At 37.2% G+C, this 21,704-nt stretch overlaps 1 protein-coding gene across 1 annotated transcript in view; it reads right to left on the bottom strand.

Annotated features, from left to right (window-relative positions):
• Window positions 1–994: 994 nt before the first annotated feature.
• ACER3 (alkaline ceramidase 3) overlaps window positions 995–21,704 on the bottom strand; it is a 152,403-nt gene continuing 131,693 nt past the window's right edge. The window contains exons 8-11 of the mRNA XM_043481536.1: window positions 16,531–16,632; window positions 11,750–11,854; window positions 2,862–2,907; window positions 995–2,374 (exon numbers count right to left, since the gene is read on the bottom strand). Coding sequence (XP_043337471.1) covers window positions 2,321–2,374; window positions 2,862–2,907; window positions 11,750–11,854; window positions 16,531–16,632 — 307 coding nt within the window. The 3' untranslated portion in view covers window positions 995–2,320. The remainder of the gene's footprint in view (window positions 2,375–2,861; window positions 2,908–11,749; window positions 11,855–16,530; window positions 16,633–21,704) is intronic.

Raw genomic sequence — 21,704 nt, 5'->3', positions numbered from 1 at the left:
TACACCCTAGTTAACAGGAAAGGGAACAGGAAGTGAGCAGACAATGTTAATAAAGGGAAGAGAAGGAGTAATAACCCAACTCTGTAATAATATAACTCAAAGTCCTAGAAGGGATAAGAAAAACTAAGCCATATAGAAATAAAGATGAGTCAGCAGTATCACAAAGGTCATCAGCATTTCTGTAATACTGACACTTGATATGGCACAGATACACAGTCTCATGTGCTAATATGCAGATTGCTAAAAAGGGAGCCAGGTGTGAGACAAAAACTAACTTAGAAAATTAAAGAGCCCGATTTAGTCTCCACTTTCCATCCAACCCTTCTAAAATGTTTTCTGCTGAGCTTTCATGCTGTTGTTTTCACAGCAGAAACAAGGGTGTTTGAAAAACTGGCCACAGTGTTAGAGTCTCCAAGCTGCCCGGACAACTTTATTCAACAAGAAATTACAGGTGGCTGTGGTTGAAACAAAACAAACTGCTCAAAAGGACCTCAGTGTCAGGGTATGTTCTCTGTACACTCAATCTGACCTTAATACTGTAGAACCTTAGTCTCACAGTGTCTTCCTGACACAAACAAGACAATGATGTGAAACAAACGACTTATTAAAAAATGTCAGATGGCTGACAGCCTAGGTAGTTGCACATGAAAAGCAGCCAGATGCCAGAATCTTGAGGCAAAAGAAAGAATAGTCTTACAGGCTTGTGTTGGTTCTGTTTAGTTTCTATTTTCCTAAGGCACAACCACAGTTCTTTTAGATTTATATTTTGGGAAGTGTTTTTCTTGCTGGAGGATCATAAAAGTAGGTGGAAGTACCAGCCAATTGGCATGTTAAAGTAAGGAAAATAGGACTTGGACTAAAACTAAGGTCAGCAGGTGAAAAAAAAAAAAACAAAATTTGTATTGGTTTTAAATTAGTACCAAAGTTTCTTACTGAAGAATAGAAAAACAACAGAAGTGTCTTACACCTTCACATAAGATAAAAATGACTTTCCTTTGGAAGCTGTAGCTCAGAATTTAATCTGGGGTAATGATACCATGTAATAAAAACAATATGGATTTTATAATAATGTATAAGCACAAAAAAGTTGTAAAAATGCTAATGTACAGAGCTACAAATATGGTGATATATGAGCAAAGGGGTCATATCAACTTTTTACTCCAGGCAGGTGTTCTGTTTGTGACAAGTGACTCAATTTGTTATACATTCAACTCCAATAGAATTAGCTGCCTTATAATGAGATTTCACTGCCCTATCTTAGCACTTTAATTTTTGGTAGTTCTGTTACAAGTTCAAGTAAGTTAGAGCTGTTTTCAACCCTTATGTCTATTTCCTTTGAAAAACATGAAGGAGAAGGCATTCTAATGCGATTTATGTAAATAGGATCCTGATAATTTTAGCTCTAGTTAACTCCATACATTTCCCTGGGCATAACTATTGACTCTCTGAAAACTGGAAAATACTGCATAATTTTAAAGTCAGAGTACAACAACATTTACTGGTAACTTCAAATAAGTTATTCTAGGAGGATGAAATATAAGTAGGTCAGTCCAACAATCATGTTTGCCTAGCCATAAGAACAGTCACAACTTAAAGATCTGCAAAGATCAAAGGAAACAGAGCAACCACCTGTAACTGGCTGGAGGTGGAACATTCTACAGGTGTCCTGGCAGCCTTCATAGAGGGTAGAAGATGACTGATCCCCCCACCTTGCTGGGCTGTGACCACACAGAGACACTCCAGCGCCCACCATAAACCTGGAATGTGACAAGTACAGAACCCAGTGGCAGGTCTGAGCTTGCTTAGAACACTCTGACCAGCACAGAGGCAGATAATGACAAAAATATAAATCAAGGCTGACTCAGCTAAGTGCTGCCTCATAGCAGGCCAACTGGGTATGGGGTTTTGCCAGTCCTTAGCTGACTGTTTTCATTATTTAATCAAATATTAAGAAAAGTTCATATGCAAGCCTTGTCAAAAAAGAGAAAAAGTTAACTTCCTATGATCAGCATAAACTGTTAACCTGTTAAGAGAAGCCCAATACTTTCAGCATTCGTGTATACATACACATCATGTCTGTTTCTTTTTAAACATCTTAGGGTGAGGGTGAGGAGAGGGAAGACAAATGAGATAAAGACACAAGCTAAACATCCAACAAGTCCCATTCCTCATTCTCTGTGTGGCTGGCAGCATGTCAGAAAGTCACTCCTTTGCTGTGATGGTTATAATACATCTGTTTGAACATGTAGATCTTTATTTCCTTGTTTGTTTGGCTAGGCCTAGGGTACGTGCTATTTTATTTTCTTGGTGTAACAATTCATCACTGCTTCCTGAGAGGCTCAAACAGGATCACTGGCCAGATTCCGAAGAGAAACTGTTTGGAAACAAGTTAGGACAAAATGAAAGAAGATAAAATTGTTCCATGTTATCCCTGAAAAAGAAGTCATGGGCTATGACTACAGTGGTTTGTTAGTGGTTGTCCTGGTATTAATAATCAGAGCACAGAATATTCTTTCCAGGTCTGCACCGTATCTCAGAAACAATTTTTACTTATTTAAATATATTAAGCATCTACTTTGTCAAGCATGGAGCTGGGCATTTAAATTCTCTCAGATGCTTAAAACAGCTCTTCAACTTAGCTATTAACAGCTCCATTTTATTGCTGAAGAAACTAAAGCTTGAAGAAAGGAGATTTGCCCAGGGTCATAAAGTAGTAAGTCAAAGACAGAAGATTCAAGAGCATCTGGTTCCAAAGCCTGTCCTCTTTCCACCCCATCCCCTTCCTCTGCCTCCATCCCATCCTCCCATTGCCTCCTCTTTCAGCACACACATACACACAACTCCCTGGGAAGGAGACTTACCTTCACCTTTGGCCTGTATCTCAAATAAAGTGTTCTTGTATATAAACTGAAAGAAAAGGGGAGAGGGAAGAAGTTTTCAGATAATTTTTTTTCTTTTAAAGTATAGTTGACTTACAGTGTTGTATTAGCTTCAGGTACACAGCAAAGTGATTTTACATACATATATGTATACACACACAAATATGTGTATTCTTTAACAGATTATTTTCCATTAAAGGTTATTATAAGATATTGAATATAGTTCCCTGTGCTATATAGTAGATCCTTGCTGTTTATTTTATATATAGTAGTGTGTATCTGTTAATCCCAAAGCCCTAATTTATCCCTCCTTCCCCACCCCCTTTTCCCTTTGGTAACCATAAATTTGCTTTTTATCTCTGTGAGTTTACGTCTGTTTTGTAAATAAGTACAGACAAATTTTTAATTCATGTAAACTGGCTTATTGACAAATTCAACCACACTGCCTCTGTATATACAAAGAAAAAGTAGCACTGATAAATGAACTTTAGTAACCATTTTTTGAGAATCTACTCTGTGCACAATACTTGGCAAAGGACTAAGGAAGATGGAGAAATGAACAACTCTCGCACTGGACACTCAGGATATTTGTAGTAGGGAGTATTCCACTCATGCTTGATGTGATTCATGTCATGATTGCCAGTTTCATCTCTGAAGTTATGTGGTAGTAAGAATTAAGGTAGAGTATCCCTAGAATATTTTAGAAATGGTTATTATCAACTCTATAAAGATTATAATATAGGTGTGAAATAACCAGAAAGTATCACTTCTTCAGAGCATTCTTTAAAATAAGTCACCTCTAAAGATAAGATTTTAATATCAGTCCATACAGCAAAAAGTTAAATTTATTCCTGAAAACTTATTAAACTGTGTATAACTTACAACATACATAGTTTATGTACACTATTTAATTGTATTTGAATAGTAATATACAGCATGAGTACATATGCAAAACGTAATTTTATAGCATGAAAAATTTCCTACTTTAAATAAGAGAATGAAAAAGAACATGGTAACTTTGAGTAATTTAGTGTGGCTATACCATCCTACTTTACCTCAAACTGGAATTGTGAAGAGAGACATCATATATTAAGAAGAATACTGCACTGTCTTAGAATATAACTTTTGTTGTTATTCAGTCACTAAGTCATGTCCAACTCTTTGCAGCCCCTTGGACTGCAGCACACCAGGCTTCCTTGTCTTTCACTATCTCCCTGAGTTTGCTCAAACTCATGTCCATTGAGTCAGTGATGCCATCCAACCATCTTGTCCTCTGTTGCCCCTTCTCCTACGCTCAATCTTTCCCAGCATCAGAGTCTTTTCCAAAGAGCTGGGTTTTTGCATGAGGTGGCCAAAGTGTTGGAGCTTCAGCTTCAGCATCAGTCCTTCTGCAGAATATTCAGGGTTGATTTCCTTTAGAATTGACTGGCTTGATCTCCTTGCTGTCCAAGATTATAATAATATAAACTTACCTAGATGGTTTTTCAGATGTTAATCTCTAAAATGAAGCTACCATATTCTCTCTTCTCTTTAGTGAAGAGTCCTAGACTGGGGCAGAGAATTCTGCCCCTGGATTCCAACCCTTGCTATTCCTTCTACCACTCTCAACTATTTATTAAGTACCTACAACATGTGGGCAAGCACTGGACCCAGAGCTTTATACACACTTCATTTTTAAATTACCTTACTAGATAGGTATTATTCTTGTTTTGCATATGAGAAAGTCTCAAAAAAGGTCAAATATTTCATTCAAAGTGCTACAGCCAGTAAATGCTAGAAGCAAGATTTGAAGTCAGGTGCCATCTAATGATTATCCAACATGTTGTCCTCTAACTGGCCAGTGATCAAGTCACTTCTTTCTGGGCCCCAGTTTCATTCACCATCAAATGAGGAAGTTATATTAGGTTATTTCTAAGGTCTTGATTGGTAGATGGCTGTAAATTTGTGTGAGTAATGTCTGATGGCCACTTCTGTGAAACATATTCCTCTCCCCTAATTTACTATTTTTTTTTCCTCTGCTCAGTTTCAAAGCAACTTACTTTTTAGTCTTTTGGGGGTGGAGTATAGAGTGAGCTTACTTCTGATTCATCCAACTGGATGTAGAAAAGTCTTCCATTAGACTCCCTTCTTTGGGCTGGCTCCTTTTCTTTGGTTAGCTCTAGGTCTTGACTTCTGTCTCCTTTGTTCCATGAGGCCACAGAATCAGACCTTAGAATTGATGGACTGACAAAAATCCTTCCAGTCCAAAGCAGCTGTGGTTCTCCTTTTTAGGTACCTGTTTTCTTTTAGACTGTAACATTTCTTTTAATATTGTCAACATTTGATGCTTTTAATATTTTATCCAACACTCTTCGTTGTTTTAGTAGGAAATCTGTCTGAATATCCTAGGCTGGCATCACTGCAAATGAAAGTCCCGCTGAATTTAATCATTTCAACAATCTACGGAATAAAAGAGTATTTTCCTTATTTTAACTGATCAGGAAATGGAGAGTTAGAGCTAAGTAAATAACTTGGCTCAAGATTGTTACCCAGTTATGAAGTAAAGGAGTAAAGATCTGAACTCAGATTATTTTTACTCTACTGTGTTACTCTTTCTTTCAAACTTCTGTATAAGACTTAAGTCTTAGAGTACATCATGTTACTAAATTCTCAAATTGTCCCTTTGAAATATCATTATTCACATGTTCCCTTCAATGAGGGACCTACAGAATCAAAATTTCCATGTAATTAAAACTTACAACATTGAAGTTTCTTTTATTTTAGTTATTTAGAGTGAAATATATCTAAAATATATTATATTCTTCCTTGTCTTCTAAAAAAAAAATAGGAAAACATTTTAACATTCTTAGAAAACAAAAAAATTAACTCAAAATCTTGCCACCAAATCTCATCAAAATGCTTCAACTTTTGTGTATTTACTTTAAACTGTGTCACCATACAAATGAATTTTTACACTGGTTTAATAATTTTATATACATGACTTCGTTTCACTTAAAAATAAAAATGTCTATGCTGCCATAAAATTTTCATATTATAATTTAAAATGGCTGAATAAAGGAGATGCTATGATTTACTTTATGATTTTTTTCCTAACTATTGGATATTTTATTTTTCTATTATTTTCTTTTGCTAAATTAAATAACAGTGATAAAACTTTCTGTGTCTACACACATTTTCATTTTTCAAGGTTTTTTTTCCTTAGGATAAATTTTGAGAAAGCTAATAATTGTGATAAAAATATAAACATTTCATTTTCATCAACATATGTAGCATCAAATTTCTTTCCAAATGGATTGTACCAATTTACACTGACAAGTAATGTATGGCAATACCATTTTCACTGTAACTAAAGAATAAAGAGAGTTTAAAAATATTACTGTAGCTCACTTAAGGGTTATATAAACTACTCCACTGTTTTATTTTTAAATTATTTTTTGAAAGGCTAATACAAGCATTTGGTTAAAAATTCAAACAGTATGAAAAGGTGTACAGGAAAAAGGAGATCTGTCTCCTATTCCTGACCCTCAGCTCAGAGCTAACTGCTGTTATTTAACAGCTTATGTGTAACCCTACAAAGTTTTCACATTTCTCAGCATACATGTGTACTCAGCCTCCTCTTCACAACAAGAGGCCAGGTCTTCCTCTCACTTTTGTTTTTTAAATTTAAAAACAGTTTGAAACTTACAGAAAAGTTGAAAGATTAAGAATTTTTGTATCCCCTTATTCCAGATCCCCAATTGTTATCATTTAACCACATCTGTTTTATATTTATACCCATACACAAAAACACACAATGTACATGTATGTGTATATTTATCTATTTCCTACAGGGTCATTATATGACATGATGGCCATCATCCCTAAATACTTCATTGTGTATCACCACAAAACAAGAACACTCTCCTAAATTATTATAATATAACTGTTCCAACCAGGAAATTAATATTAATAAAGTACTCCATCCATGTCAAAACAATTTAAATTTTGCTGAATGTCCCAACAATTTCTTTTCTCCATCCTGATTCAGGGTCTTATCCAGAAACATGCACTGCATTTAGTTTCCATGTCATGTCTTAACCATCATTTCCTAACTCAATAATTCTTCAGCTCTTTGTCTCCCATAACTTGATGGTCTTACAAGACTTTCACTCTGTAGAAATACCTTCAACATGATTTCATCAGTGTTTTCATGACCAGACACAGGCCTTGCAACTCTGGCAGGAATACCACAGAAATGATGCTGAACTCATTTCAGTGCACTGTATCAGGAGTCACACTATAGTGACCAGCCCCATCATGGGCAATGCCAACCTTAGATGTAGGAAAGTTGGTTGCTATTAGTTTTCCTCACTGTAAATTCACCATTTTCCCCTCTGTATTAGTGTTTTAGTAGGGGAGATTCATGGGAGTATTTCATAATACTCATGAGAGTGTTCAATAATTCTGAATTATGTGTTCCTCATCAAACTTTCGCCTATCAGCCAGAGATCAATTGTTAACTATTATCTATCATATATCCAATAGATAGTTCCCAAATGGTAATTATTTGTTTCTACTGTTCCTTCTGCATTTATTAGTCGGCATTCTTTTGTAAGGAAGAGCTTTCCCTTCTCATTTATTCATTTATTTATATTAGTATGCAGTCACAGATTCCTATTTTATTCAATAGATTGCAATTTGAATACATCTAATGTGTCCTATATCTGAGTGTATGTGTGTGTGTCACACATTCTTGAGTGCGTTTTTGGGGTTTATGGCAGCACCACTGTACAGGTTGTGGGACCTTAGTTCTCCAACCAGGGACTGAACCTGGGCCACAGCAATGAAGGAGCAGAGTCCTAATGACTGAACCATCAGGAAATGTCCAATACCAAAACTTTTCATTCCAATCTAACCCCCTCAGAGTTCCTTCTATCTTTTCCTCTTTTCATATTTTTAAATCCCTTGTAATACAGTGGAGAAATCAGGCTCTTGTTAACTTCTCAATATATTTACTTATTGTTTAATCAGTTAATTTATTTGTCCAAAGTAACCCATTTCCCAACTCCAGCTACCTCCTCCATCCATCCCCTCCTCTCACTGTCCTGCTTCCCGTCCCACACAGAAGCCCCATCCTCAGCACCTTGATTTTCTTAGAGGAGTTCAGCATGCTACTACCACTGAGCCCTTTTCCTCACTCCCTATTCCTTGGACATTGAATGCTGGTACCTCTGCACAGCACTGCTTCCCCCTCGCTGCCTTATTTCCTTGAAAGGTTTCCACACCAGGAAGACAGAAGGAGAAAGTGAAAAAAAAAACAAAAAACATGGAAAGGAAAACGTAGAAAAGGGGAGGGGGAGTGGGAAACCCTAGTCTTTCAAAATAGGATATATTGAGTATAATTTCATCTCTTCTTGAATATTTATAGAAAAATTCATTGATATATTATATTCCACTGCAGTAATGTCCTTGGGACTTCTTGGGGAGTGTTACAGTGTCAGGAAGCACTTAACAGGAGGCTTCCTGTGTACTGTTTTGGATCTGTCCTGAATCCTCTGTTCCTTATTAATTCCTGAATATTCAGAAATTAAGAGGAGAGGCAAGCCTTTCTCAGGGCTGAGGAATCCAGACATTTCCTTTGTTAGTTTTTCAACACGGTGATAAATACCCTCTTCCTTCTTATGAACCATACGGTAAAAGTGATTGATTACAACCCTTTAAGACTGGAATTTTAATCTTTATCTTTGCTGAGAATAACTACCTTGTAAGACAGTATATATGCCCACACCATGTTGATTAAATCACCTTTGCTCCATCAGAGCTTGGGTCCCCGTGTCTTTCTTTCTTTCTCTCTCTCTCTCTCTCTCTATTTCTGGCTGATTCCCTGGAACGCGAAAGCCAGCTGCATAACCCTGGGAATATTAGCCTCTTTCCTTCTTTCACTTTGTCATTGTTGACTCCAGAGCAGCAAGTTCCAGTCCATTAAAGGACTCCAACATTACAGAACCGAGTTTTTAATTCTTGGGTCTGTTCTAGACACTTTTGGTTCTCCTTTTCTATCATTTGTCAGTTTTCCCAAACATTTCCTGCCATAACCCTTCTTCTTAAATAGATATTTCTAATATGCTAAGGGCTCAGAATCTAAACAATCAATGCAGTAACAGTAGCAAACTAAAATAAGTATACATAGCGCCAGAGTTTTTAAAGCTCTTCCGTAATTAATAACTTTGAGCTCTTCAAGGTATGAAATCAGTGATTCTTATTTAGCTGCCCCAAAGTTCTTTTTATGTAATTCTCAAGTAGTTAAATTTTAGATAATTCAAGTTGCCTAAACAGATTATCTCTAGGTAGGTGGGATGCAAATGTTATTTTGAGAAGGTATTCTAAAATTTCACTTGAATAAATTTTCACATTGGTTCAAAGGAAAATTTTCTTCCCCTTTCTACAAATATTTAAGCTCGCTCAATTTTTGAGATGAATTTGACATTAAACATATGAGATACCAAGGGAATATTTCATGCAAAGGTGGGCACAATAAAGGACAGAAATAGTATGAACCTAACAAAAGCAGAAGATATTAAGAGGTGGCAAGAATACACAGAAGAATTATACAAAAAAGATCTTCATGATCCAGATAACCATGATGGTGTGATCGCACACCTAGAGCCAGATATCCTGGAATGCGAAGTCAAGAGGGCCTTAGGAAGCATCACTACGAACAAAGCTAGTGAGGTGATGGAATTCTATTTGAGCTATTTCAAATCCTGAAAGATGATGCTGTGAAAGTGCTGCACTCAATATGCCAGCAAATTTGGAAAACTCAGCAGTGGCCACAGGACTGGAAAAGGTCAGTTTTCATTCCAATCCCAAAGAAAGGCAATCCCAAAGAATGCTCACACGCTAGTAAAGTAATGCTCAAAATTCTCCAATCCAGGCTTTAACAGTATATGAACCATGAACCTCCAGATGTTCAAGCTGGATTTAGAAAAGGCAGAGGAACCAGAGATCAAGTTGCCAACATTCGTTGGATCATCAAAAAAAGCAAGAGAGTTCCAGAAAAACATCTACTTCTGTGTTATTGACTATGCCAAAGCCTTTGACTATGTGGATCACAACAAACTGTGGAAAATTCTTAAAGAGATGGGAATACCAGACCAGCTGACCTGACTCTTGAGAAATCTGTATGCAGGTCAAAACGCAACAGTTAGAACTGTACATGGAACAGCAGACTGGCTCCAAATAGGAAAAGGAATACGTCAAGGCTGTAATATTGTCACCCTGCTTATTTAACTTATATGCAGAGTACATCATGAGAAATGCCAGACTGGATGAAGCACAATCTGGAATCAAGATTGCCAGGAGAAATATCAATAACCTCCACTCTTATGGTAGAAAGCAAAGAAGAACTAAAGAGCCTCTGATGAAAGTGAGAGAGGAGAGTGAAAAAGTTGGCTTAAAACTCAACATTCAGAAATCATCATGGTATCTGGTCCCATAACTTCATGGCAAATAGATGAGAAAACAATGCAAACAGTGAGAGACTTTATTTTCTTGGGCTCCAAAATCACTGCAGATGGTGACTGCAGCCATGAAACTAAAAGACACTTGCTCCTTGGAAGAAAAGCTATGACCAACCTAGACAGCAAATTAAAATGCAGAGGCATTAATTTGCTGACAAAGGTCCGTCTAGTCAAGGCTATGGTTTTTCCAGTAGTCATGTATGGATGTGAGAGTTGGACTATAAAGAAAGCTAAGCACAGAAGAATTGATGCTTTTGAACTGTGGTATTGGAGAACTGTGGTGTTGGTGTTGGAGACTCTTGAGAGTCTCGTGGACTGCAAGTAGATCCAACCAATCCATTCTAAAGGAAATTGGTCCTGAATATTCATTGGAAGGACTGATGCTGAAGCTGAAACTCCAATACTTTGGCCACCTGATGAGAAGAACTGACTCATTTGAAAGACCCTGATGCTGGGAAAGATTGAAAGAGGGAGGAGAAGGGGATAACAGAGGATGAGATGGCTGGATGGCATCACTGACTCGATGGACATGAGTTTGAATAAGCTCCGGGAGTTGGTGATGGACAGGGAAACCTGGTGTGCTGCAGTCCATGGGGTCACAAAGAGTTGGACACAACTGAGTGACTGAACTGATCCTCTGGTAAAGAGATCACTATGATAACATTTATTCATTAAATCATTTAGCAACATATACTGAGTGCTTACTATGTGACAGGCACTATTTTAAGCACTTGGGAGTAGCAGTGAATAAAATAAAGCCCTTGCTCTCAAGGAACTTACAGTCTAGTTGGGGCAGGTAAACAAGTAAACCCTTATATAACTGTTTATAAATGCTGTGAAGAAAAATAAATTCTGGTAAGGGAAGAAAGAGTAATACAGACATATTATGTGAGTAGGATGAACACAAACAATTCTAGTTCCATTTCTGCTGTAAGTGGCTGACCTCCAATAAATTCTTTATAAGGGAAACAGTGGCAACCAATTTGTTTCAGGGAAGGAGAAAAAGTAAGTTGGTGACTTCAGATATGTACTCATGCTTTCTCAGTCGCTGCTCAGGGGATCTGGCTGCTTTTTCCCTCTTAAATTTGTTCTATAAACAAAGATATACTGTTCAACAAGAAATGGAAATGTTTATATCCTACTGCACTGAAAAAGGAGATGAATGATCTACTTAAAATGTAGATCATGTGCCAGAGGTCAGTTATACAGCTGTCACCCTTTCAGGATAAGAAAACAGAGCTTCAGAGAGAGGAAGGGACTCGTTTAAGATCACTCTGATTGGGTCTCTGACGTTTTATATTTACACATTCTATTTGAAGAGTAAAGAAAGAAACACTCCAATAGTAGGATTAAAAAGTCTCTATTTCCTACCTGAAAAGGATGTGAAGATAAGAACCAAGGCCAGTTAAAATATGCCACCATGCATGAAACTGTGTGGTAACACCTATGACAGGTGGTAGCTTCTTTCGAAAGTTCCTGTGTGAAGGGGGGAAAAATAAGCATTCGATTATTTTTCATATGTAACAATTAATGCTGATAGTATCAAAGCATTTTGAAACATTATTCTCAAACATGGCAATTATTTCATTTCCTTTTGTCTGCTGTATTGTTTTCCAAAGTGTATTTTGAGGAATGGTATTCCTGATAGACGTTCCATGAAGAAATGACTCTGTGGTCAAAATAAATGTAGGCAACAGTACATAGTTTGTTGCCCTTTAGGAGATTTGTAATGCATATTAACAGATTAACAGCTGTAAAAAGTCCTACCATAACTAAACAGTTTATCATCAGTTTTTTCAGGTAAACTACTAGTCCATGGAACCCTTCTTTCAGGTAATATTTATTAACACCTTATGGACCAAGTGTTTCCTGCTAAGTTTCACTTCATAGTGAGTCTTTGAGGTGGTTGTTAAAAGCTGTGTCTTGCAGATTAGGAGCCTAAAATTCAGAGATTACTGAGTTGCCCAAGTACTCATCTAGTGGGACAGCTGAGCCTCAAATTCCAGACCTTGTGATTAAGTGTGTATTATATTAATATTCTTGTCTATCAGAGCAGAGAAATTCAATGTGAAACACCAAATTATTTTCCAGATATCCCCACAAGTTTTTCGAACATCTCAAGAACCTACTTTGTTTCTCAGAAACAAAGAGGACTCAGCCAGAGGATAATGACTTACTTTTGCATTGTAAAAGCTCCAGTGAGAGTTCTGATGGATACTGCTGATTCAGAACCACTCAATTAGATCTTAGTTTTCTAAGCAAGATGTATTATTTGTGTGCATTTAAAGTCAATGTTTCAAACATGTGCAAAAATAGGCAAAATAATAATGTACCCATTACCCAGCTTCAACAATTATAAATTATTTATTTTTAACAATTATAATTTATGGCTGATCTTGTATCATCTAAGATCTCATCCGCTTCTCTCCTCCCATATTATTTATTTTGAAGCAAATCCTAGATAGTATATCATTTTATCTCTAAATATTTCAGTATATCTCTAATCCCTTAATATAATCAGAAATTCAATTACTAATCATATTTGATATTCAATTACTGATCATAAAAGTCATACAGATTCTTTTAAACACAAGTCTGTTTCAATCAAGATCCAAAAAAAGTAATTACATTCCTTTGGAGTTTGGTTGATGTATCTCTTACGTCTCTTTTATTTTATTTTTTCATTTCTTGGCTGCATCAGGTGGCATGTGGAATCTTAATTCCCCAACCAGGGATAGAAGCCTATGCACCTACATTGAAAACAGAGAGTCTTAACACTGGACCACCAGGGAAGTCGCAAGTCTCTCTGTTTAAAAAAAGTCATTTACTTATGGCTGCACTGGGTCTTTGTTGCTGTGCTTGGGCTTTTCCAGTTGCAGCGGGCAGGGGCTACTCTCTCGTTGTGGTGCACAGGCGTCTCACTGCAGTGGCTTCCCTTCTTGCAGAGCACAGGCTCTAGGGTGTGCAGGCGAGTGCTGGCTCAGTAGTTGTGGCGCATGGGCTTACTAACCCCATGGCACACGGGATCTTCCTGGACCAGGGACTGAATCCATGTCCCCTACATTGGCAGGTGGATTCTTAACCATCGGACCACCAGGGAAGTCTCCAGGTCTCTTTTAATCTATACGTTCCTCCTCCATTTCCCCCCCCCCCACCCCGCAATTTATTTACTTTAGAGACTAGGTCATTCATTCTATAGATTTCCCAGTTTGAATTTTGCAGATTGCCTCTCTGTGGTATTATTCAATATATTCATTCCTTTGCTGTCTATGACTACACAAAACCATTAAATCAGCTAATTTTGAGTTGGAAGGAAACTAGTTTAACCTACTTAACATGTTCATTTTATGAAAATTGAGGCCCAGACAGAAGGTGTCTAAGGTGACAACTAGAGCCTAGGGAACCAAGATTCAAATTCCAGTGAACATTTCTTCAGTAAAGCAGATTAGGCAGATTTCAAAGACCTAGATAGAGAAGCCTGGCAGGCTATAGTCCATGGGGTTGCGAAGGTCAGACAGGACTGAAGCAACTGAGCACAGTTAGTATTAATATTTGATTCACTGCACAGTACTGTGATGTGTGCACAAAAATCCCTATAGATGTTATGGAATATTTTTAAGTTCAAATTTTTAGGTAATTTAAACAAGTGTTCCCATAATTTAACTTTATTGTGCTATTAGCTGAGTTCAGTTCACTCACTCAGTCATGCCCAACTCTTTGCGACCCCATGGAATGCAGCATGCTAGGCCTCCCTGTCCATCACCAACTCCCAGAGTTTACCCAAACTCATCTCCATTAAGTTGGTGATGCCATCCAACCATCGCATCCTCTGTTGACACCTTCTCCTCCTGCCTTCAATCTTTCCCAGTATCATGGTCTTTTCAAATAAGTCAGCTCTTCGCATCAGGTGGCCAAAGTATTGGAGTTTCAGCTTCAACATCAGTCCTTCCAGTGAATATTCAGGACTGATTTTCTTTAGGATGGACTGGTTGGATCTCCTTGCAGTCCAAGGGATTCTCAAGAGTCTTCTCCAACACCACAGTTCAAAAGCATCAATTCTTCTGTGCTCAGCTTTCATTATAGTCCAACTCTCACATCCATACATGACCACTGGAAAAACCATAGCCTTGACTAGACGAACCTTTGTTAGCAAAATAACGTCTCTACTTTTTAATATGCTGTCTACATTGGTCATAGCTTTTCTTCCAAGGAGCAAGCGTCTTTTAATTTCATGACTGCAATCGCCATCTGCAGTGATTTTGGAGTCCAAGAAAACAAAGTCTGTCACTACTTCCACTGTTTCCCCATCTATTTGCCACGGAGTGATGGGACTGAATGCCATGATCTTAGTTTTCTGAATACTGAGCTTTAAGCCAACTTTTTCACTCTCCTCTTTCACTTTCATCAAGAGGCTTTCTAGTTCTGCTTCACTTTCTGCCATAAGGGTGGTGTGATCTGCATATCTGAGGTTATTGATATTTCTCCTGGAAATCTTGATTCCAGCTTGTGCTTCTTCCAGCCCAGTGTTTCTCATGATGTACTCTGCATATAACTTAAATAAGCAGGGTGACAATATACAGCCTTGATGCATTCCTTTTCCTATTTGGAGCCAGTCTGTTGGTCCATGTCCAGTTCTAACTGTTGCTTCTTGACCTGCATACAGATTTCTCAAGAGGCAGGTCAGCTGGTCTGGTATTCCCATCTCTTTCAGGATTTTCCACAGTTTATTGTTATCAACATAGTCAAAGGCTTTGGCACAGTCAATAAAGCAGAAATAGATGTCTTTCTGGAACTCTCTTGCTTTTTCAATGATCCAGAGGATGTTAGCAACTTGATCTCTGGTTCCTCCGCCTTTTCTAAAACCACCTTGAACATGTGGAAGTTCACGGTTCACGTAATGTTGAAGCCTGGATTGGAGAATTTTGAGCATTACTTTACTAGCATGTGAGATGAGTGTAATTGTGCAGTAGTTTGAGCATTCTTTGGCATTGCCTTCTTTTGGGATTGGAATGAAAACTGACCTTTTCCAATCCTGTGGCCACTGTTGAGTTTTCCAAATTTGCTGGCATACTGACTGCAGCACTTTCACAGCATCATCTTTCAGGATTTGAAATAGTTCAATTGGAATTCCATCACCTCCACTAGCTTTGTTCGTAGTGATGCTTCCTAAGGCCCACTTGACTTCACATTCTAGGATGTCTGGCTCTGGGTGAGTGATCACACCATTGTGATTATCTGGGTTGTGAAGATCTTTTTTCTATAGTTCTTCTGTGTACTCTTGCCACCTCTTCTTAATATCTTCTGCTTCTGTTTGGTCCATACCATTTCTGTCCTTTATTGTGCCCATCTTTGCATGACATGTTCCCTTGAAATCCCTAATTTTCTTGAAGAGATATCTAGTCTTTCCCATTTTATTGTTTTCCGCTATTTCTTAGCACTGATCACTGAGGAAGGCTTTCTTGTCTCTCTATTCTTTGGAACTCTGCATTCAAATGGGTATATCTTTTCTTTTCTCCTTTGCTTTTTGCTTCTCTTCTTTTCACAGCTATTTGTAAGGCCTCCTCAGACAACCATTTTGCATTTTTGCATTTTTTTTTCTTGGGAATGGTCTTGATTCCTGTCTCCTGTACAGTGTCACGAACCTCCATCCATAGTTCAATTCTGTCTATCAGAGTTAGTGCCTTAAATCTATTTCTCACTTCCACTGTATAATGGTAAGGGGTTTGCTTTAGGTCATACCTGAATGGTCTAGTGGTTTTCCCTACTTTCTTCAATTTAAGTCTAAATTTGGCAATAAGGAGTTCATGATCTGAGCCACAGTCAGCTCCCAGTTTTGTTTTTGCTAACTGTATAGAGCTTCTCCATCTTTGGCTGCAAAGAATAGAATCAGTCTGATTTCAATGTTGACCATCTGGTGATGTCCATGTGTAGAGCTTCTCTTGTGTTGTTGGAAGACGGTGTTTGCTATGACCAGTGCATTCTCTTGGCAAAACTCTATTAGCTTTTGCCCTGCTTCATTCTGCTATACATATATTTTTTATTGCAATGATTGGAAAAATTCACTTCAGTGCACTAATAATTCTATATGCCTATGAAATGCTCTGCTTAACAAATTCCAAAAACATTTTTCAAAGATTGAAAATATATCTTACCTCAGTGAATCACAAAAGATGTTATCTATGTTCCATAACAAAAATCCTAATAAAAATACACCCAAGGATGTGTAACCCAGCCCTCTCAGCCATGGATAAACCCTGTGTGGAGGGAAAAAAAAGAACAAAATCAAATTTTGTCAAGTCATGTCATGAGAGGGAAATGTTTTCTTAAGTATTAAAAGCAAACCTAACGATTAAATTCTTTAATACATCTGCCCATTACATTTAGCCATTAAAAGGTACTGAGGAAGAAAAGTGCCACTAAGAGTTTGCTAAATGTATCAGGAAGGTAATCTGAAAGCACCCCGTAACTTAATCAGTTCCTTGGAAGAGGTAGAGGGCTGGTGGAATAGAAAAAACACTAATGGAGTCACCAGCTCTGTGTCAGGCATTACAGTATATTAGATACACACAATGTGTATAAATAAACACACACATATGAATATAATTTTCAAATAAACACACATATATGAATACAATCTTCAAATAAACACTTCTTTAACTTTGCTGATGAGGAAACTGTTATTTTGGGTGAGTTACCCAAAATAACAGGTGTAGCTAATGTACTTTTTTTTATAGCTTTACCCTTTACCTCCAAAAACTTAGTTTATATATTTTTTAGAATGTTATATAAATGGAATAATACAGTATATTCTCTGTTATATGGCTTCTTTCAGTTGGCATAATTATTTTGAAATTCATCCATGCTGTTGTATATCAATACTCATTTCCTCTTACTGTTGAGTAGTACTCCACTATATGGATGTGCCATGGCTTATCTGTTCAAATGTTGTTAGATATTTCTGTTGTTTTCCAGGTTTTTTTTGCTCTAACAAATAAAAGAAGCTATGAACATTCATAAATACCTCCATAAATACCTCTTTGTATGGGTATACGCTTTCATTTCCCTTGGGTAAAAAGATAGGAGAATAGTTAAATTGTCTGGCAGGTAAATGTTACTTTTTAAGACAGCTAAACTGTTTAATCAGTACTAAGGGACTGTATCATTTTACATTCCCATCAGCAGGGTAAAAGAGTTTTTTGTTCTATAACCTCATCAACACTTGCTATGATATAAGTCTTTTTCATTTTAGTTGCCCTATAGGTTTATAGAGGTATCTCACTGTGGCTTTAATTTTTATTTCTCAATGATAAATGTTATTGAGCATCATTTCTTGTACTTATTTGCCATCCCTATATCTTCTTTGATAGTTTGTTTTGAATCTTTGCCCACTAAAAAAAAAATTGTTACTTATTATTAAGTTTCAAGAGATCTTTATATACTCTAAATATAAATCCTTTGTTGGATATATATTTTGCAAACATTTTCTCCAAGTCTGTGAGTTGCCTTTCACGTCTTTTTTTTAATTCTCAAAAAAATTTTTTTAATTGAAATACAGCTGATGTACAATGTTCTGTTAGTTTCTGGTATATAGCAAAGTGATTCAGTTACATACATATATTGTTTTCAATTACAGTTTATTGTAGGATATTGAATATAGTTCCCTGTGCTATACAGTAGGACTTGTAATCCATTCCGTATATAATGACTTGCATTTGCTAACGCCAAACTCTCAGTCCACTCCCCACCCTAATCTTGCTTTGGCAATGACAAGTCTGTTCTCTCCATCTGTGAGTCTGTTTCCGTTCTGTAGATAAGCCTCTCTGTTGTTCTTTTTCAAAACTGTTTTGGCCCTTCTAGATCCTTTGCGGTCCCATGTAAATTTCAGAAACTGTTTCCCAAACTTTAATTTTGGGAAAATTAAAAAATTAAATTAAAAAATTTAAAAAAATAATTTTTTAAAAATTAATTAAAATTAATTTAAAATTTATTAAATTTTAATAATAAAATTATAAATAAATAATTTTATTTTATTATAAAATAAATTTATAAAATATATAAATAATATATAAAACAATAATATATATAATATTATATATTATATATAATAATAATATAAATAATATATAAATTTATTTATTATAAAATAAAATAAATAAAATTATAAGTAAAATAATAATAAAATTTAAAATTAAATTAAAATTAATTTTTTAATTTAAAAAATTAAAAAAAATTAAAAAGCCACAAACTTTTTACCAAAAAGCCTGCAGAGATTTTGTTGTGACTTCATTGAACCTATAGATCAATTTGGAGAGAACTGACATCTTAATAACATTTAAGTTTTCTAATCCATGAAAATGATACATCTATTTACTTCAGTTCAGTTCAGTTCAGTTCAGTTGCTCAGTCGTGTCCGACTTCTGCGACCCCATGAATCGCAGCATGCCAGGCCTCCTTGCCCATCACCAACTCCCGGAGTTTACTCAAACTCATGTCCATCGAGTCGGTGATGCCATCCAGCCATCTCATCCTCTGTCGTCCCCTTCTCCTCCTGCCCCCAATCCGTCCCAGAATCAGGGTCTTTTCCAATGAGTCAACTCTTCGCATGAGGTGGCCAAAGTACTGGAGTTTCAGCTTCAGCATCAGTCCTTCCAATGAATACCCAGGACTGATCTCCTTTAGGATGGACTGGTTGGATCGCCTTGCAGTCCAAGGGACTCTCAAGAGTTCTCCAACACCACAGTTCAAAAGCATCAATTTTTCGGTGCTCAGCTTTCTTCATCGTCCAACTCTCACATCCATACATGGCCACTGGAAAAACCATAGCCTTGACTAGACGAACCTTTGTTAGCAAAGTAACGTCTCTGCTATTTAATATGCTATCTAGGTTGGTCATAACTTTCCTTCCAAGGAGTAAGTGTCTTTTAATTTCATGACTGCAATCACCATCTGCAGTGATTCTGGAGCCCCCAAAAATAAAGTGTGACACTGCTTCCATTGTCTCCCCATCTATTTCCCATGAAGTGATGGGACCAGATGGTATGATCTTAGTTTTCTGAATGTTGAGCTTTAAGCCAACTTTTTCACTCTCCTCTTTCACTTTCATCAAGAGGCTTTTTAGTTCCTCTTCACTTTCTGCCATAAGAGTGATGTCATCTGCATATCTGAGGTTATTGATATTTTTCCTGGCAATCTTGATTCCAGCTTGTGCTTCATCCAGCCCAGCGTTTCTCATGATGTACTCTGCATATAACTTAAATAAGCAGGGTGACAATATACAGCCTTGACGTATTCCTTTTCCTATTTGGAGCCAGTCTGTTGGTCTATGTCCAGTTCCAACTGTTGCTTCCTGACCTGCATACAGGTTTCTCAAGAGGCGGGTCAGGTTGTCTGGTATTCCCATCTCTTTCAGAATTTCCCACAGTTTATTGTGATCCACACAATCAAAGGCTTTGGCATGGTCAATAGAGCAGAAATAGATGTTTTTTTGGAACTCGCTTGCTTTTTCGATGATCCAGCGGATGTTGGCAATTTGATCTCTGGTTCCTCTGCCTTTTCTAAAACCACCCTGAACATCTGGAAGTTCACGGTTCACATATTGCTGAAGCCTGGCTTGGAGAATTTTGAGCATTACTTTACTAGCGTGTGAGATGAGTGCAATTGTGTGGTAGTTTGAGCATTGTTTGGCATTGCCTTTCTTTGGGATTGGAATGAAAACTGACCTTTTCCAGTCCTGTGACCACTGCTGCGTTTTCCATATTTGCTGGCATATTGAGTGCAGCACTTTCACAGCATCATCTTTCAGGATTTGAAATAGCTCAACTGGAATTCCATCACCTCCACTAGCTTTGTTTGTAGTGATGCTTTCTAAGGCCCACCTGAGTTCACATTCCAGGATGTCTGGCTCTAGGTGAGTGATCACACCATCGTGATTATCTGGGTCATGATCTTTTTTGTACAGTCCTTCTGTGTATTCAGGTCTTCTTTAATTTGGCTCAGCAAAAACTTATTCACCACAGTTTCCAATATATATAGCTTGCATATATTTGCTAAATTTAATCTTTAAATATTTGATGTTTTTTGATGCTACTGTAAATTATGCTTTCAAAAATTTCTCTTACCAATTTCACTTACTATCCACTTGTTTGGTGCTGGTACATAGAAATATGATTTTTTAATACGGACTTGAACCTCATGACCTTGCTGAATTTCACTTATTGCTTCTAGTGATCTTGTGGTACACATCTTGTGGTATTTTCTGTATGTGATCATATCATCTGCAAACACTACATTGGATAGGACTTCCACCAATACACTGTTGAATAGAAGTGGTGACGATGTATATCCTTATTTTAGTCTTGATTTTAAAGGTAACTTTTAAAAACATTTCATGGAAATATGGTAGATGCTGTAGTTCACAGGTTAAGAAACTTCCCTTCTATTGAGTTTGTAAAGGGTTTTGTTTGGTTTGTTTTGGATCATAATAGCTGAATTTTATGGAATGCTTTATCTGAATGTATTGCTATCATCACGTAGTTTTTCTCCTTTATTTTTTAATATGGTGAATGACGAGAATAGATTTTCTCAAATATTCTGTTATTTTAACTGTGCTTAGTTGCTCAGTTGTGTCTGACTCTTTGCAAGCCCATGGACTGGGATCACTTCTGTCCACGTGATTCTCCAGGCAAGAATACTGGAATGGGTTGCCATGCCCTCCTCCAGGGTTTGCAGATAAACAAATGAATTGTGTTATTAACTTTAAAATCATCAGGGACTTCCCTGGTGGTCCAGTGGTTAAGAATCTGCCTGCATGCAGGAGACATGGACTTGATTCCTGGTCCAGGAAGATTCCACATGCTGTGGAGCAACTAAGCCCACACGCTGCAAGTAGAGAAAGTCCGCACACAGCAACAAAGACCCCACAAGGTCAAAAAAAATGTCATCAGAAAAACACAAATCTGGCTGCACATAGAAGGGACATTATTGCCATAGTTTGATGAAGATTCTCAGAAAAGATGAGTTTAAAAAAGTCATAGTACGCCTTCAGCTTTTCAGAGTTTATCACTTTCCCATTTGAGGGAGGCAAGAATGAGTCCCAGAAAGCACAGAGTAAAGGCATTTGGCAGAATTGCAGGATGGGCCAGGTGCTGAGATATGACAGGGAAGTGGTCGCTAGGGGTGAGATACTCTCTATTTTCTGCTTCTAAGCTTACTTACCAGGGCCAATCTTCGGCTCTCAGAAGTAATTCAAAGCAAAATTCTTCTGTGGGGTGAAATGAATGTCTCTGGTTATCCAGGTAGCAGGGCACGTAAGAGAGAGCAAGAACTT

The sequence above is a fragment of the Cervus canadensis genome, chromosome 11, assembly GCF_019320065.1.
Source record: "Cervus canadensis isolate Bull #8, Minnesota chromosome 11, ASM1932006v1, whole genome shotgun sequence".
Taxonomy (NCBI): Eukaryota; Metazoa; Chordata; class Mammalia; order Artiodactyla; family Cervidae; genus Cervus; species Cervus canadensis.
This window is presented reverse-complemented; position numbering and strand designations above follow the sequence as displayed.